At 35.5% G+C, this 17841-nt stretch overlaps 1 protein-coding gene across 8 annotated transcripts in view; it reads left to right on the top strand.

The window, feature by feature from the left end:
* ARHGAP12 (Rho GTPase activating protein 12) overlaps positions 1 to 17841 on the top strand; it is a 148739-nt gene that overhangs the window by 66062 nt on the left and 64836 nt on the right. For 4 of the 8 annotated variants that reach the window (XM_050805619.1, XM_050805620.1, XM_050805618.1 and 1 more), the window contains exons 4-6: positions 2469 to 2732; positions 9845 to 9985; positions 11478 to 11558. In XM_050805619.1, coding sequence (XP_050661576.1) covers positions 2469 to 2732; positions 9845 to 9985; positions 11478 to 11558 — 486 coding nt within the window. The remainder of the gene's footprint in view (positions 1 to 2468; positions 2733 to 9844; positions 9986 to 11477; positions 11559 to 17841) is intronic. The other 4 variants (XM_050805624.1, XM_050805621.1, XM_050805622.1 and 1 more) reach the window with 2 other exon arrangements.

Below are 17841 nucleotides of genomic sequence, written 5' to 3'. Positions count from 1 at the left end.
TCTTAGTATAAATACAGTACAGTGTTGAATAGAGCAGTTATACTTGGCACTTAGTTATAAGTGAGATATGTTTACGGTATTCTTCTATTTAATTCTTCCCTGCTCTTGTTTCAAAATTATGTTAACCTTATAGACCATAATATACTTCAACTTTAATCTTGACTTTAATGAAATAACTTACCTGTCTTGTTGATTGTGATGTTTACTTTAAATAATAATAATTTTTAAAAGTCAAATTAAGGAAGGGTCACCTGTTCCTATCTTGCCAAGAGTTATATCCTGAATCTGTGTTGAATTTTATCACACGCTTTCTCGGTGTCTGTAGAGATGATCGTGTTTATCTGTAAATCTAAAGAATTACAATATGAGATTTCCTAAAGACAGACTTTCTTAACATCTGTGTTTGTTTCATTTAATGTAGTGCTAGATTTCTAATGGTTTATTTAGGATATTTTCTTCCATGTTTATAAGTGAGATTCGTTACAGTTTTCTTTTATTTAATTCAATTCTTCTCTGCTCTTGTTTCAGAATTATGCCAGCCTTATAGATTGTGCCAAAGGCCATTTCAGTTTTTTCTAGCTGGAAAAACTTTAAAAATTTGAACTGTTTAAACAACAGGAATTAATTGTTTCTTGAAGATTTAGTATAGTTTGTTCATAAACATCATTTAGAAAGTTGCTGTTTCTTGGCATCTTTATTTCCCCAAGTTCTAGTCAAGTATCAGGAGCAAAGTAAGAACTTCTTTAATATTGGTTGAATAAATATTCTCTAGATATTCTAGGTTCTGAGACATGATTTACCATATAGAATTTTTATATTAAATAATTTGTTTTTATCAGAGAAATCACATTCACTAGGATATGGAATTAATCTGAAGGAGAAATGATACCTGTCTCCATGGATAGATTTTCTTCATAGACGTGGTTTAGTGATAAATTTGAAGCTAACATTTTAAGGAAAATAGTTGAATTTGCATCATTGAATACAGTACATGTATAACTACCATGTGTAAGACCAAAAGTGACCATTTTACAAACATGTATTTGTGTTTGGGTTATTTCTACTGTTTTCACAGTTACAGCTTATTCAGTGATTTAAACTCACAAACATTATAGACAAAGTGATTTAAACTCACAAACATTATAGACAAATACTTTTAGAAGTTAAAGTACTTTAATTTCAGTAAAACTGATTCAGTGTTTCCATTCACATTCTTTTCAAATTCAGTATTTTAAAGCATTCATGAAACTCTAGTTATATTACAGAAGTAATTGAACATCTGAATATAATTCTAGGATTTATAGGGAAAAGCATTGGTTCTTCAACTAGAGCCAGTTTTGCCCCCAAGGGACATTCATCAGTGTCTGGAGGCTTTTCAGTTGTCACATCGGAGGCGTGTGTGTGTGTGTGTGTGTGTGTGTGGTGTGCGCATGTGCCACTGTCGTCTTGTGGGTAGAGGTTAGGGAAGCTGATAAACATCCCACGGTGCAGAGGATAGCCCTCATAACAAATAATTTTGTGTCTCAAAATGTCAGTGGTACTAGGGTTAAGAAATTCTGTTATAAAAGGAAAATATATACAGAAATAGAAATACGTAATATAAGCAGGTGTTCTCAGACATGTGCTTTTTTTCTTCGGCAACTGAAGTTCTGTGAAACCTAATACAATTTACAGTGTCTTTATACAAAGGGTATGAAGTATCCTGCTCTTGACTGACATCTAGTGAGATATTTAAAAATAAAAAATAAAGCTATAGCTTAACATTAAACATATAAATCAGAGTTACTATGAATTCTTAGTTTTCTACTGTTAGGAAATTCACAAATAAAGAAGCTAGGAAGAGATTAAATGATTTAAATGATTTGTTTATAGCCTCTGAGAAATTATACCTGAGAAGGAATAGAATGTAGTATATTCTTAGCTTAAGTATTATTCCTCTTTTATGTTTCACTTATGTTCCTGATTTAATGTTAGAGCTTAGAATATGAAATCTTTCTTTTGATAATTTTCATAGTAAAAGCTGTGCTACTCATATGTAAAACTTTTTATTTAAAATATTGCTTACAATCATAGAATTTGAGAGCCAAAGAAGACCTTGGTGGTTTAGTCCAATTCCCTCATTTCTTGAGATAAAAAATGTCAGTTTTAGAGAAGTAAAGTGATCTTACCCAGTATCATACAACTTATTAGTGCCAGATCTTGAATTAGAACCCACAGCTCTTGGCTTTCATCACTTTGTTTCAGGTAAAGGAAAGTATTAAGCATACTTTGGATTCGGTTTGAAGCTTTTATTTTTCAAGGAAACTATGAATATTAAGACTTAAATTATTATTTCCTTAGAATATAGTCACCTGTATATATGTTTTAAAATGAATTAGTATTATGTTTATAAATCTCCTGTTTTATTTAATTTTGACTTAAATGTTATACCAGTTTAAACATGAAATTTAAAAATGTTTATTTTATAGGCAACCACACCTCCAAATCAAGGAAGGCCAGATTCTCCCGTCTATGCTAATCTTCAAGAACTGAAAATATCCCAGTCTGCTCTTCCCCCACTTCCTGGGAGCCCGGCAATTCAGATTAATGGAGAATGGGAAACTCATAAAGACAGCTCAGGGCGTTGCTATTACTATAACAGGGGAACACAGGAAAGAACTTGGAAACCACCTCGTTGGACTCGGGATGCAAGCATTAGCAAAGGAGATTTCCAAAGTCCAGGGGATCAAGAGGTATGAGTAATTAAGGAATCAACCGCAAGTTACCAGATTTTCTCTTTTCATTTTTCAGAAACCAAAGAAGTAAATAGTTTTGTTTCTTACTGTCAGCATGTTAAAACACTTGAATCTCTAAGATCATTAAAAATTCTTTCCAAGCTTTGCTGATATTAATGCTAGCTACTTTCTAATCACTGACTAATAGATAGCTGCTAACCTGATAGTGTGCGTACTAGTTCCAGACCTGGGTTTAAGTTGTCTAGTGCCAATGCACTCCCTTATGTCTTAGAAGATACTATTTCAGTTATTACTGCACAAGCTGATGATATTTTAAATTAAATTCAGTTTTTTAAGAGATAGAGTCTTGCTATGTTGCCCAGGCTGGAGAGCAGTGGTGCAATGGTATCTCACAGTAGCCCCAAACTCTTGGGCTTAACCGATCCTCCACCTCAGCCTCCCTAGTAGCACATGCCATTGGCCAAGTTTTTAAAACTTTTTTTGTAGAGATGGGGTCTTGCCGCCTGACTTCAAGCAGTCCCCATGTCTCAGCCTTCCAAAGTGCTAGGATTACTACACCTGGCTGTCCAGTGACATTTTTTAGAAAAAAATAGAACATATGTGATGTGACCCAGCAAAATAAATAGAAGTGATATTTTTCTCTATTGGCTTAGTATGGCTGCCAGACTACTTCCCATTTTTTCTCTTTGTCAATCAGTGCTACAAGATCATTGTTTTACTTATATATGAGGGAAATAATTATAATTCCTTTGCTACAATTGAATCATTCTGTTAAGTCTAACAATTCACTTTAAAATCATTATTTTCTCTAACAAGTCTCTGTACTCTTTTTCTCCTTCTGGTTTCACCTTCCTCCATACCACTTGCAGGATGGTGCAGTAAATTGGCCAGCTGTATTTTTAGAAACACTTATCTCAGTAGTCTGGCAAGAGGCCTTGGGATTATTTAAATGTACAGGAGTAACTTGGTAGGATTGATAGAATAGAGTGAAATCTTGCCATTTGGTAGATTGGAGCCCCTCCACCTGCGTAGGACATCCTGCTCTTATAGAAAGCAGCTAGCTCATACAAATAAAAACAAGCTTCAAGTAGATAGGAGCTGGAAAAATCAGGGAACACATCTTGTATTTAGGAGACTCCAAAAGCTTTTTGTAGTTAATAACTCTTGTCCCATTTTTCAGTTGGTTTATTTATAGCTTTAGTTTGGTAATAACTTGTGTTTTTAGTGTTTAAGTGAGAGCAAAAATAGAAAAATTGTTCATGTTTAACTATAATAAGAAAGGAAAATTTGGCTGGGTGCGGTGGCTCACGCCTGTAATCCTAGCACTTTGGGAGGCAGATCACTTGAGGTCAGGAGTTCAAAACCAGCCTGGACAACATGGTGAAACCCTGTCTCTACTAAAAATACAAAAAAATGTAGCTGGGCATTGTGGCAGGCACCTGTAATCCCAGCTACTAGGAAGGCTGAGGCAGGAGAATCGCTTGAACCCGGGAGGCGGAGACTGCAGTGAGCCGAGATAGAGCCGCTGCACTCCAGTCTGGGCAACAGAGTGAGACTCCGTCTCAAAAAAAAAAAAAAGGAAAATTTTATTTGAATTGTACATTAGAAAGATTTGAAAATAAGGTATCCAGTGGATCAATAATAAAGTAAAATTTTACAATTTTGGAGAATTAGGGAAAAGACTAAATTATAGACTAAAAGAATTTAAAGTATACATAGGAACTTTTAAACGTATTTCTTGGCTATTTTAGTAAATAGATGGGAGTGACTTCCATACAGGGTCTCAATTTATATTACTGGTCTCTGTACAAATTATATGAAGATTAATATTTCCAAAGTGACTGGGGCACATCTTCCAGTGACTTCTTGAGAAGGGTTGTGTATGGGAGGTAAAATGGAAACTGTGTGTGTATGAAAATATCTGTCTTCTGCTCTCATATTTAATTGATGGTATTCCTGGGTATAGAATTCTAGAATGAAAATTATTTTCTCTCACAACTGTGAGGCATTTTTAAATTTAATGGGGATCTGGGTCAGCCCCTTGTTGGAGAGTCTCCAGTGTTAGAATCATTAGGTCTTTCCTTTTGGACTGATCAGAATCTCCACAGACATCTTTGGGTCTCCTGCCTATACACGGTAAGGGCCGTCTGTGTCTTGGTGTTGGCATTCATTTTGCACATGGTCCCTCAGTCTCCCTTCTTTCTCTTGGTACCCATGTCCCTATTGTATCTATTGTCCCTCAACTCAGAATCTTAGTATTTTTCCTTTCTCAGAGGGAATAACTCTCCGTACTTCTGCTGGAGTAGGGACGGGCTGCACACCTAGCAGCCAGGTATGTAGAAGGAGATTCTGGCATTTTTAATTCTTATTTTAGTACCACTGCTTTCACTCCCCAGTTTCAGAGATACCTCATACCGTCAGTTGCCAAGCCATTTGCAGATTCTGTTCTGTAAGCTTGTCGGGTTTCATCTCCCCCCCCCCCCCGCCCTTTGTCTGCACCATACTGGTTTAGATTCTACTTTCTTCTGTGGAGATAATTCAGCTTTTTTGTTCATCTGCTTCACTGTTCTCCCTGTTGTTGTGGGTTTACGTCATTTTAAGCATATTTCGCTGTTGTGATTTTAGTGGGGTTTGGGAGGGAGCAACTGTTGGCTCTTCTGTCTTAACACAGAAGCTTATTATTTTAGTGGTTACCCTAGAACAGTCATTCGTAATAGGGCTGATTTTGCCTTCCAGGGACATTTGGTCAAGTCCAGACTTCTTTTGGTTGTCACAATGGGGAACGTGCTACTGACATCTAGTGGGTAGAGGCCGGAGGTGCTGCTGAGACAGGATCTTGTTATGTTGCCCAGGATAGATTCAACGCTCAAAACTCCTGGCTCAAGCAGCCCTTTCACCTCAGCTTCCCCAGTAGCTGGGACTACAAGTATGGGCCACCATGTCCAGCTTTAGCATGCGTAGTTAGTCTATGCATAAAGTTAATCACTATCTTCTTGTTCCTTAAAGTCATATAGGATCTATGTGTGCTGTTGTGCTGTTGCTGTCATATGTTATATTTCTATTTTTAGCCCCCTTGTTGTTATTGTACATGACTCTTAAAATTAATCCTAATTTTTACCACTTTGTCTTCTCACATTTTCTTCTTCTGTCATAAATATGAACCTTTTTTGGCAGGAGACAGGGTTTTGCTCTCTTGCCCAGGCTGGAGTACAGCGCTGTGGTCATAGCTCACTGCAGCCTCAAACTCCTGCGCTCAGCCATCCTCCTGCCTCAGACTCCCAGGTAGCTGGGACTACAAGCATGAGCCACCATGCCTGGCTAATTTTTAAATTTTTTGTAGTTATGGGGTGCCACTGTGTTGCCCAGGCTGGTCTTGAACTCCTGGGCTCAAGTGATCCTTGCACCTTGGCCTCCCAAAGTACTGGGATTACAGGCATGAGCCACTGTGCCCAGCCATGATTACATGCTTTTGAATTCCTTCATGAGGGTCTGTTAGTAATAGAATCTTAATTTTTGTCTGAAAATTTATTTTACTTTTACTTTTGAAGAACATGAATATATAGTTCTAAGTTGACTATTTACTTGTTTGTTTTTTCCTTGTTCATTGAAGATTTTATTCTCATATTCTCTGGCTTCCATTGTTGATGCTGAAAATTCAGATGTCAATTTGATTGTCTTTTCTTTAAGCATAGTTTGTCTCTTTTTGTTGGCAGCTTTAAAGATCATGTGTCTATATTTTTACTGTGATGTAGCTGGGTAAAGGTATTTTTATTTTCCGCGAGGGCTTTGTTGGGATTTCTGAATTTGAGGAGTCCTGTCTTTGATCAATTTTGGAAAGTTCCTAGCTATAACTGTATATAGGCTCGCCCCCATATTCTCTTTCTTCTTACTCTGGAACCTTGATTAAATGAATGTTTAATCTCACGCTGTTCATCCATGTCTCTCTGTTTATTTTCAGTATTTCAAGATCCAGCTTCTGTTTGGTATTTTTCTGTTTGTCTATACCTTCATTTGATGTTAAGTCAATCCTTGAATTTTAAAAAGTATTTGTTTAGGGGAGTTTCCCAATATCACTGCTTTGAAAAGTTTTAAACCTTCAAAAATTTAAAAGAACAGTACAGTGAACATTATATGCCATGTACCATTCATCTAGATTTACCAATGGTTAAAATTTTTCCACGTTTGTTTTATTTCTCTCTCTCCCTTCATCTGCCCAAACACACATACACATGTGTGTATGAGTGATTTGAAGCAGATAATAAATTTTATTCCATAAGTATAAGGGCATGTTCTGGCAAAACCACAAATCATTTATCATACCCAAGACATATAATATTAGTATGTTATTTCCTACATGATTAATATTCATTGTTTCTCAGTTGTCAAGTAATATTCTTTACATTTTTTTCCCTGCTGTGAAGGATCCAGTGAAGATTATATATTGCATTTATTTGTTGTATCTCTCTAGTCTTGTTTTCTGTTTTATTTTTGTTAATTTCTGTACATAAAGTTTTAGAGAGTCTGATTATACTGTTTTTCTGCTGACTCTTACTCAGGGTGTTTTGAGAATGTATCTGTTTTAATGTGAGGTTATAGTTGTTGGAAATTCATAAGTAGGAAGTCTTTTATGCTGGGGTTGAAGGTAGGTTCCTTCAAAGGTGAGTCTCTTCTGATGGATGCCTAGGGGGAAACTATGAGTATTTAAAAGTACATCTTCAGCTTTAGTTTTTACAAGCCACCCAGGTAGTATTAATAGTGATTTGGATTTCATGAAGACTTTTGTGGCTAGAGAGTCCCCTTATTTTCCCCAATTACTGGGGAAAATTTCTGTGATTTTCCTAATGTGAAATAAAGGGGCAAGATTTGTTTATGGTTCACCCATAATTTGTGGATATGTTTCTTTGGCGTTCCCAGCTCTGTATTGTGGGACAGCCTTTTAGACTTCCTGTTTTTGGTAATCCTGAGTTCAGTTCTCTAACACTCCTGCATGGTCTTGAAAACTAACATTTTAGTTTGGGGTCTGTCAGATGCCTTCAAGAAGAAAGCTGGTCTTTTTTTCCTCTGCTTGACTCTGTTGATTCTTGTTTCCACTTAGCTTTTGACCTCTGAGTATTTCTTAATTAGCCTTTTGTTCATAGATTATTTAAAAAAACATTTTATGTAACATTTTTAACTGTTTCTGTTCAGGTATCAATTGGGATACCTACCTGCCATTCTTCTATAAATGGAACATCCTCCTCATATTTGTACTAGGATACATTTGTTGTACTAGGATACATTTGTATCCCAAAGTTACTGAATCGGTTACACCTTTGAATTAAGTTATTAGGTATAGATTAGTTAATATCTATAGAATGCTTGCCAAAAATTATCTTAACTTTTACTTAACTGCCATTAAACAACTATTTTTCAGTAGAGGATATCCAGATCTTAAAGCCTGGTTCTGTAGTATAATATAAAGCATATGAAGATGTTGGAGGTTACTTTTCATGGTAGAAGAGAACATCATATTTACTGTGCAAAAGTTGGAAAATTATGATGAGAATTTTGTTAGCTAGAAAGTCATATCTTTGAAAAATTGATTCTGTGATTTTGTTTCTTAAATTAATTTTACTAATTTGATTGCCATTTTTGTTTCTAAAAGTTTTACTGCACTCTTCTTGTCTGTGAGCTTGCATTTTAAGTTGCTTCAATTAAATAAAAATAAACTCCTGATTTTTGAATTAGGTTTTCAATGTTTAAAAAATGTTTCTGTTGTAAAACATATATAATTCACTTTATGCAGTGCTTCTGTAAAGCTATGTTTTTGTGAACATATTAATATTAGAATCTTAATGTCTTTAACTACAGTGTTGAGAATCTACCCATCTTAGTGTTTCAGACCAAATTATGATGATAGAAAATATAGTATAAATGAGTAAGTTTTACTTGCTGAAACTATTGTACCTAGAGGTGATAGGAAGGGTCATTTGCATGAGTGCTAACCTAATAAATGATTCTTAAATGAATGACTTTTCAGTGCCGAAAGCAAATTGCCATTTAGTCATATTATGGTCTCTCTTGTCAGTAGGCATCAAAAGTTTCTAAATTTTCCCAGTCTTCTAATTTGCTTCTCTCATGTGTCTAGTTTATCATGTATACCCATATTATTTTATTTTCTTCTCTCCCTTCCCCTTTTCCCTCCCCATTCCCCTCCTCCCCCTCCCCTCCTCCCCATTCCCCTCCTCCCCCTTCCCTTCCCTTCTCTTCCCTTTCCCCTCCTCCCCCTCCCCTTCCCATCCCTTTCCCCCTCCCCCTCCCCATCCTCCTCTTCCTCCTCCTCCTCCTTCTCCTCCTTCTTTTGAATAAAAAATGGAGATGAGGTCTCACTATGTTGCCCAGGCCAGTTTTGAGCTCCTGTACTCAAATGATCCTCTGGCCTTGGCCTCCCATAGTGCTAGGATTACAGACGTGAACTACCGCTCCTGGCCCCTATACTATTTTCATACAGAATTTTTTATTTGTCTCTCTGTATTGTGTTTGAATTTGCTCAATGTTATTTTTTCTTGTTTTGAAGTTTAGTTTCCAGTAGTCTTTAATAGGCATTTGATTGAATGAGTTAGGAAAATTTACCACTAAATTATAACACAAATTATAGAAAAATAGTCTGAGATATCTTTATTTAGCAATGTTGTTTACCTTGCATGTGGCTATGTGCTTGTGGTACATGAGGGGGAGCTCAGTCTAATGCAGTTCCCTCATCTCCTCCCTTGTTTACACATACATATGTGTACACACACCTACTCCTTTCATTTTTAAACTTGATTTCAGCCAAAAACAACATTAAATAACATTCGAGCGCTCCTTAGTCTGAAAACACTGTTTTTAGTTTTATTGTGATGAATTTTTCTAGGGTTGCACTAATGTGATAAAATAACCACTGTTAATTTTACCTCACCTCTTACAATGTACCATTTAAAGACTTATCAATTTACTTTCAAAATCAAATATTCAAATATATTTAAATTATCTTAGTACTTATACTCAAGTAAAATTGATTTATTAGATTTTCAGCCGATTCATATTTATATTCAAAGAAGAAAAATCCTTATGTTTCTGACTATTTGTAGCTTCTTTCATCCGAAGAAAACTACTACAGCACTTCTTACAGCCAGTCAGATAGTCAGTGTGGTTCTCCTCCAAGGGGTTGGTCAGAAGAGTTGGATGAACGTGGGCATACCTTATATACCAGTGACTATACTAATGAAAAGGTACATTCTTTTTTTCTCATCTAGTGTTTTTTGGCAGAATTCTCTCATAAAATAGTTGTGTACTGAAGGTTTAGTAGTATTTTAAAAAACATGAAAATAGTCTTCATTGTAACTTTATAATCATGCCAATTGACAATATGAAAACTCAGTCTAACTACTGATTAATGGTTTTAAACTGCTAAGGATGATAGTGATTTTTATGCTCTTGATACCCATGAAAGACCTTTTAAGAGTACACCTGTCGAATGTCATTTGTTTAGATTTCTTCAGTAGGCATATTTCTTTATATTTTTCTGGGGGAATAGTTTTTTGGAAATGGTTTTCTCTCTGTGCCATTATCGTACATCGCCTTACTGCCTATTCTCCTTTTCCTATTACGATCAAATTTATGTAAAACAAAAACCATCAATCTAGTATTTTATGATTAGTTTGGAAATGAATGTTGACATTTTGTGTGTGTATTGCATCTGGTATCATTTGAGAAAGCAACTGGTTGGTAGTACATGTTCAGAGAAGATGTGCTTGGGAATAAATGGGGCTTGGCTTTTATCCCTCTTTCCTGCCTCAATTATTTGACATTGGAACATATGGAAGCAGTTTTTTCATTTATTTCATACTCAAGTTCATATGTTTGTATTAGCAATACTTTTTTCCCCTCATATTCCCTGTGTTTTATTGCATGATGTTTTGTTGTTGCTGTTATTTAAATTTTATTGTGTTTGGCCATAGGAAGTAATTCCTAAAGGTTTGCATGAAATGGGGCTTTAAATGGTTTAGTTGTACATTTAATTGAAAAGTGTTTCCCTTTTGTCAGTTTCTCAAACCTGTTTTCAGATGGGAGTGTACCTGTGTACCAGTGCATATGTACATCTGTGTATCTTTATGTTGTATGTTGCTTGTTGTTAAGTGGTGCTTGAACAACTAGCCAGACATTGGAGGATAGGGAGGGCAAATAAAGTCATGTTTAATAATGAGTATATTTATTCTTACCAAACTTAAAATGCAAGTCTATTAGTATAATTAGTTAGAAATTTTTGTCGCATGCCAGGCGCGGTGGCTCACGCCTGTAATCCCAGCACTTTGGGAGACCAAGGCAGGCGAATCATCTCAGGTCAGGATTTCGAGACCAGCCTGACCAACATGGAGAAACTCTGACTCTACTAAAAATGCAAAACTAGCTGGGTGTGGTGGCACTTGCCTGTAATCCCAGCTACTCGGGAGGCTGATGCAGAAGAATTGCTTGAACTGCTTGAACCCGGGAGGCAGAGGTTGTGGTGAGCCAAGATTGCACCATTGCACTCCAGCCTGGGCAACAAGAGCAAAGCTCTGTCTCAAAAAAAAAAAAAAAAAAAAAAAAAAAAAAAATTTTTTTTGTTGCAGTGTTACTGAGCAAGTAGAATAAAATTCATAAAAATTAAATCTAGTATCTCTGATAGTAGTAGCTTAAACTTACTTTTATTTAAATTTAATAACACCTGTTCTGTTTTTATAGTGGCTCAAGCATATTGATGATCAGGGTAGACAGTATTACTACAGTGCAGACGGATCTCGGTCGGAATGGGAATTGCCAAAGGTAATAAACCTTGACACCGAATTTCTATTTAAAAATAGTAGATGAAGTAATACCTGGAGATGGTTTCAGCAGATTTATTGTAAAGTCTTTATTATACTTTTACAAAGTAGAAAGAATAATTTTTTCGGAATTCACTGAGAATACTGTGAGTGGTGTAAGTTTTCTAAGATGTACAGGTATCTTCACTTTGTGATACTGATTATTCCTATTCAGAATATCTTTTAGGTAAACTTGAAATTGGCCTTTCCTTATTCTTGGACATAGGAATTCTCTTGAATACCAATAATGTCATCTTATCTAGTTGTGTTGAGTATATTGATTTTTCTACATAAAGTTGTTCTTATATTTAATCATTTTTTAAAAGAAAGAAAAGTAACTCAGTATTCAGGTTTATCCTCTTATGTAAATGTGTGTATGATTGAGCCACTCATTAGCTGAGATACAGGCAACATGTGATAAGATGTCCTTATGATTTAGCTGGACATCTCATTTCTGGACAAGTGTACCAGGGCTGAGTTTATCTAAGGTGGTAGGTTTCAGAGTGGTCATATGCACATCACTATTGGTGATTGAGATAATTTTAAGTGATATATGAACAAACATTTGAATTTTAATTGGTGCATTATTTTAATGTTCTAGAAAACAGCTGTTAATTAGTAGACAAATATGTAGTGTCAATTGTTACATATACTTTAGTTTTTAAAATTTGTCTTTTCCCCAAAGTAAATCAATTTAAAGAAGAATATTAATAGTATAAATGAAACATGGATATAGAAAAAATCACTAGATGTTACTAAATTGACAAGTTGGGAAATGCTAATCTAGTAAACTAGTGTTAATAGTGCTTTCTTCTATATGTGAATGCTATCTGGCCTTTAATTATTTTATGAAATTCTAAGGCTTGATATGGATAGGATGAAAATGAAATACATATTCTGTAATTGATTTTTAAGAATACCTTTATGAGTCTGAGTTGACCAAGTAGCAGAAGAGAGCTCCGTTGTAGTTGACGGCTTTTACAATTTTGTAATCTCATGGAACAATGTGTAGGTGGCTATAATGGAAAAGTTCATAGGTGTGGGGGATGAGGAGATAAAGGAAATACTGGTGCCTTTGATTAATTTGTTGATGAAGCATAGCCTCAGAATTCTCTTGTAGTTTAAAAAACTTGTCACATCTTCAGATAAGCATTTTTTGATCCTTTATCACACGTTTTACATAGGTACTTACTTTCTCTTTGCTCAGCTCAGCAGGAAAAACTTTCATATTTTAAATCACTTTATTGTTTAAATTAATTACACTTTCTAAATTAGGAGTCATTAAAATTTACATTTGTACAATAGGATTGTTTTTAAAAATACTATTTTCAGCTTAACATATTAGTATTAGTGAAGATAATTTTTATATTTTAATTATAAGAGCTTCTGTATAAAAAGTTTTGAAGATATTAATATTACCACATTGTGGTTTTACTTCATCAATCATAAAATACCATGAATGAAAAAGATCCAAATAAAAAGTCTATGGAAAAGTACCACAAATCATGTATTTCAGGGTTGAATGTTTTATCTCATTACTCTTTAAAATTATGAAACGTAATTCAATAAAACACTTGTGGATTTTTTTCATTTTCATTATTATTAATTTGTATTTTTAGAATGTGATTCTGAAGATAAAACCTTATTTACCCTTGAAACTTTGAAGTTGTGCCAGGCAGTCAGAACTCCGTAGTGTTTTTAAGAACTGTAGCTTAGCAGTTGTGATACTCTAGCAACAGTTTTTTAAAGTTAAATTTTATAAAAAGTTAAATAACCCACCATTTTATTTTCCAAATATTTCATTGTCTTCCAATAAAAAACTTTTAAGTGGGAAAATGATACCTCAAGCTTAGTAAGACTGTTACGAACTTTTAGGGGAAAGGAGATAAACATAATAAGATAAGCAATTTATTTTATTAATGTGCTGGGAAGAAGTAATAGAATACCTCAGATATTACTTTTCAAAATTGGTACCATTTATAAAAAAACATATATAGTGATTAATTTGGAAAGAAGAATTTTATGGATCATGACGACGAAAATATGTAATAACTTATATGTTGGGATAAAAATATTGTTTTGAGGGACGTAATTATTCAGTATTGAAAATTGTATATAACAGGGATTGGTTCTGTTAGGCTGTTCTAATAAGTGTTATGCTTATAAAATACGAGCTCTGATTTCCACTTGAAGGAACCAGAAGAAAAATCTGCTCAGGGTTTAGTTCACTGAAAACGATTTAGATTATAGAAGACCAATCTTTTATTAATATAATAATTAAATAAACAGATTAATTTTTTTGTTCCACTTGACAGATTTGAATTGTAGCTCTTACCAGTACCTCAAATACCAGTTCAGTTTTTGGAGGACTCGTCTGCTGTGTCTTTCTTCACAGTGGTTTCTGATTCCCTAGAGTAATGACATCAGTCACAAGGCTGCTTTTGAGTGATTTGTCCCAGGTCAGGGTCCTTTGAAGGGAGAGATTCCCAGGATAGCCTAATATCAGGAACAATTTGGAGCCTTAACTGGTAGCTAAATATTCCTGTTGGGTTTCTTTATAACTCAATTATATGATTTTCTTGGTCAGAAGAACTATAGGCTGTGTTAGGAAACCTGTTTACTTTCAGAGATGCCTTTAATGAAAAAAAGAAGAGAGGCAAGAGTCTGAATAATATCAAGACCTCAAAGGGTATTTTACAGCAATGGAAATGTGTGCTGATTGTGACCAGCGTTGAATCCTCAGTTTTGTGATACTGTTTCATTTTCTGCTACCATTTGCTGCTTAACATAAAGCGTCAGAAGGTCTTCACAGTTTCTTTAACTGTCGATTAAATTGGATATGAAGAAGTTTGAATTAAATACAGTGGAAATGAGGAAATAAGGAAAAATGTTGTAGAGTCACTATTTCATAGATTGTTACTGCATGATAAAGACAACTCCAGGTTACATTCTGCATTCTAAGCAACTTAGCACTTACTAGTAAGTCTAAGATAAATCTGTTAAGCTTGTAACCATGCAGATACTAAAATTTAATTTACTATTTTCTGAACACGTTTTGGTGTTCAGTATTATGTAATATGTTTTGATGAATGCAGATACATAGGATACGGTCTTTACCCTAAAAATTTTTGTTGTAAGTTTGGAAAGAAGGAACATGTTCATATGACAGCTGAGTAAAAAAGAATATGTATATATAAATACACACACTCTGGGTTAGGTGTAGGGGAAGGGAACCACAAAACTGTTAGACAGGAAGGAGGATTGAGAGAAAGAAATAAAGGAGAGTAAATGAAGAGAGAGAAAACAAAACATTCCCCACTCAAAATGAAGTCTGCCGTTCAATATTTGAAATAAAATGCATGAAGAAATCCAATGCTATTATTATAGACATAAGAAAAATCAAGGATCAGAACATGGTATTCACTCCAGATGAAAGTAATGTTCTTTTTTTTTTTTTTTTTTTTTTTTTTAAAGACGGAGTCTTGCTCTGTTGCCCAGGCTGGAGTGCAGTGGCGTGATCTTGGTTCACTGCAACCTCCGCCACCCAGGTTGAAGTGATTCTCCTGCATAGCTGGGATTGCAGGCACACGCCACTACACCTGGCTAATTTTTGTATTTTTAATAGAGATGGAGTTTCACCATGTTGGTCAGGCTGGTCTCGAACCCTGACCTTGTGATCCGCCCACCTTGGCCTGCCAGAGTGCTGGGATTACAGGCGTGAGCCACCGTGCCCAGCTGAAAGTAATGTTCTTAATAATTTAATAAAGGCTTAAAATTATGCTGTGGATAATCAGAATTAAATGAAGACTTTCATTTAAAAAGAACAAGAAATTAGGAAAAATAAAAACATACATGAATAGGTAAATGTGATAAAGAATAAATTAGAAATCTTCAAGATGAAAAAACATAGTTATTCACATAAAAAATGCAGTCAGTAGTATAAACTTTAGACAGGGATGGAAATCTAACAAATATGAAAGCATAGTTAAGAAAAATGGAGGATGAGTTGAAAGTTTTCTATATTCATATATTAGGAATTCCAAAAGAAGAGAATGGAAGAATGGTGTAGAAACAATATTTGAAAATATAATTTCTAGGAATTTTCTAAAATTGAAGGAAGACACGAATCTTTAACTAGAAAATATGCTTTGAATACTGTCAAGGATAAATACAAATAAATCAACATGTCAACAAATTTTGCTGGATCTGCAGAACTTCACAATAAGGAGACAATCTTAAAAGCCATCACAGTGCAGTAGATGGCATCATTGGATCCATTATGACTCTAGTATTAGTTCTTTGTGGTGGCCTCCCAAATTGTCCTGTCATTAACTGAGTTCAGCTGTGTGGCTTGCTTTCACTGGGATGTGACAAATATGACACAAGGAGAGTATCGAAATGGGCTTATAGTCAGGGCTTGCTCTTGCACCTCTACCATTGCCACGAGAAGAATGTGCCCAGGCTAGCCTCCCAGTCCCAGGAGGGGGATGAGGGACAGACTTGTCCAGATAAGCCCCTCTAGATCAGACAGTTTTTAGCCAACCCAAAAATCTGTGGTAACACATGATCAACATTTTAAGCCAAGTAAAGCACACCGTCTCTGTTTATTATACCTACTGTGTTCCAGGTGAACACCACAAAAGCATATCCTTCTGCATGATGTACTGTGCACAATGTGTTATGAAGCCCAGTCGGTCATCCCTAACCGGCACTATTGAAACAGCATTCTCCCGCTCCCTGCCTGGGTACTGTGGAGCCTGGGGTGGAGCCCTGTTGACTAGACCCACAGTGTATGCAAGGAACCCTGTGATTCATCCTCCCTATGCACTAAATGGACAACAGCAACAAGGCAACACCCCGTCCTATCCCAAGCAGTGTGTGGGAAGAGGATTGATTGTGGAGAGGAAGGAGCCAGAGAAAGGGATTTCTAAACTCTGTGTAAGGTCCTAGACACTACTCCCAGTGGCCTACACATGAAAGCAACCAGAATTAGCATAGCAAAATCTTTGAGAACTGAAACATGGTGTGGAGTACTGCCCAGGTTTCAGACTGGCCTCTAGGTAGTGCACAAACAGGGCAGATCAGAACAGCAATGAAAAGATTTTTAAAATGAAATTGACCTTTGAACTATGGGCCATAAAAGCAGGCCGAGATGTGCATTCTGGACGTAAATGGGGTTCACCACCTGTTAAAATATGTTTAAATGGAAGCCAAAGTCTTACAGTACTCAAAACACCCAAATATAACCTAGAATTACTTGTCATACCAAGAACCAGGAAAATCTGAACTTGAACGAGAAAAGACAGTAGGTTGGTGACACACCAGGATGACAGGAATGAATGAATTATCCCATAGGATTTTAAGTCAGCTGTCATAAAAGTGCTACAGGAAGCAATTATAAACACACTTGAGATAAGAGGTTGGAAGTCTCAGCAAATAAATAGAAGATATACAGAAAAAACAAAGGTAAATCCTAGAGCCAAAAATCAAATACTGGATGGCTCAATAACGGAATGGAAGTGAAAGACGAGAGTTCATGATCTTGGAGAAAGGTTAGTGGAAATTATTTAGTCTGAACAACGGAGAGACAATAGATTTCTAAAACAAAATGAACAGTGCCTCAGAGACCTGTGGGAAAATACAAAAGAGCTAACCTTCCTTTTCATTGAAGTTCCAGAAGGAGAAAGGAAAGAATGTGAGGTAGCAAAATACTTGGAAGAAGTAGTGTTTGAAAATGCCCCCAATTCAGCAGAAGACAAACCAACAGATTCAAGAAACTGAATAAACACTAGATAATGTAACCCCAAAGAAGTCCATATCCAGGCTCATTGTAATCAAAATTTCTGAAAACTAAAGACCCTCACCCTTGCCCCACAAAGTCTTGAAAGCCCTTCAGTGAAACAACACATTACTTTTAGGGTAATAATTTGAATGAAGTGACTTGTCCGAAGCCATGGAAGCCAGAAAGAAGTGGCATAACATTTTTCAAATACTAGAAGAAAAGAACTGTGAACCCTTCTACACCCAGCAAAAATATATCCTTCAGGAATGAAAGTAATATAAGGACATTTTCAGAATTAAACTAAACTAAGATTTATCCCCAGCAGTCTTGCTTTCAAAGAGTTGCTGTAGGAAGTCTTTCAAACAGAAGGGAAGTAATTAGAAAACTTGCAATATCAGGAATGAATAAAGAACAACAGAAAGGGTGAATATCTGAGGGGACTTTTGTCCTGGGTGTTTAAAAT

Source organism: Macaca thibetana, chromosome 9, assembly GCF_024542745.1.
Source record: "Macaca thibetana thibetana isolate TM-01 chromosome 9, ASM2454274v1, whole genome shotgun sequence".
In the NCBI taxonomy this organism is placed as follows: domain Eukaryota; kingdom Metazoa; phylum Chordata; class Mammalia; order Primates; family Cercopithecidae; genus Macaca; species Macaca thibetana.
The sequence above is the reverse complement of the archived record's forward strand: the minus strand, read 5'-3'. Positions and strand labels throughout refer to the sequence as shown.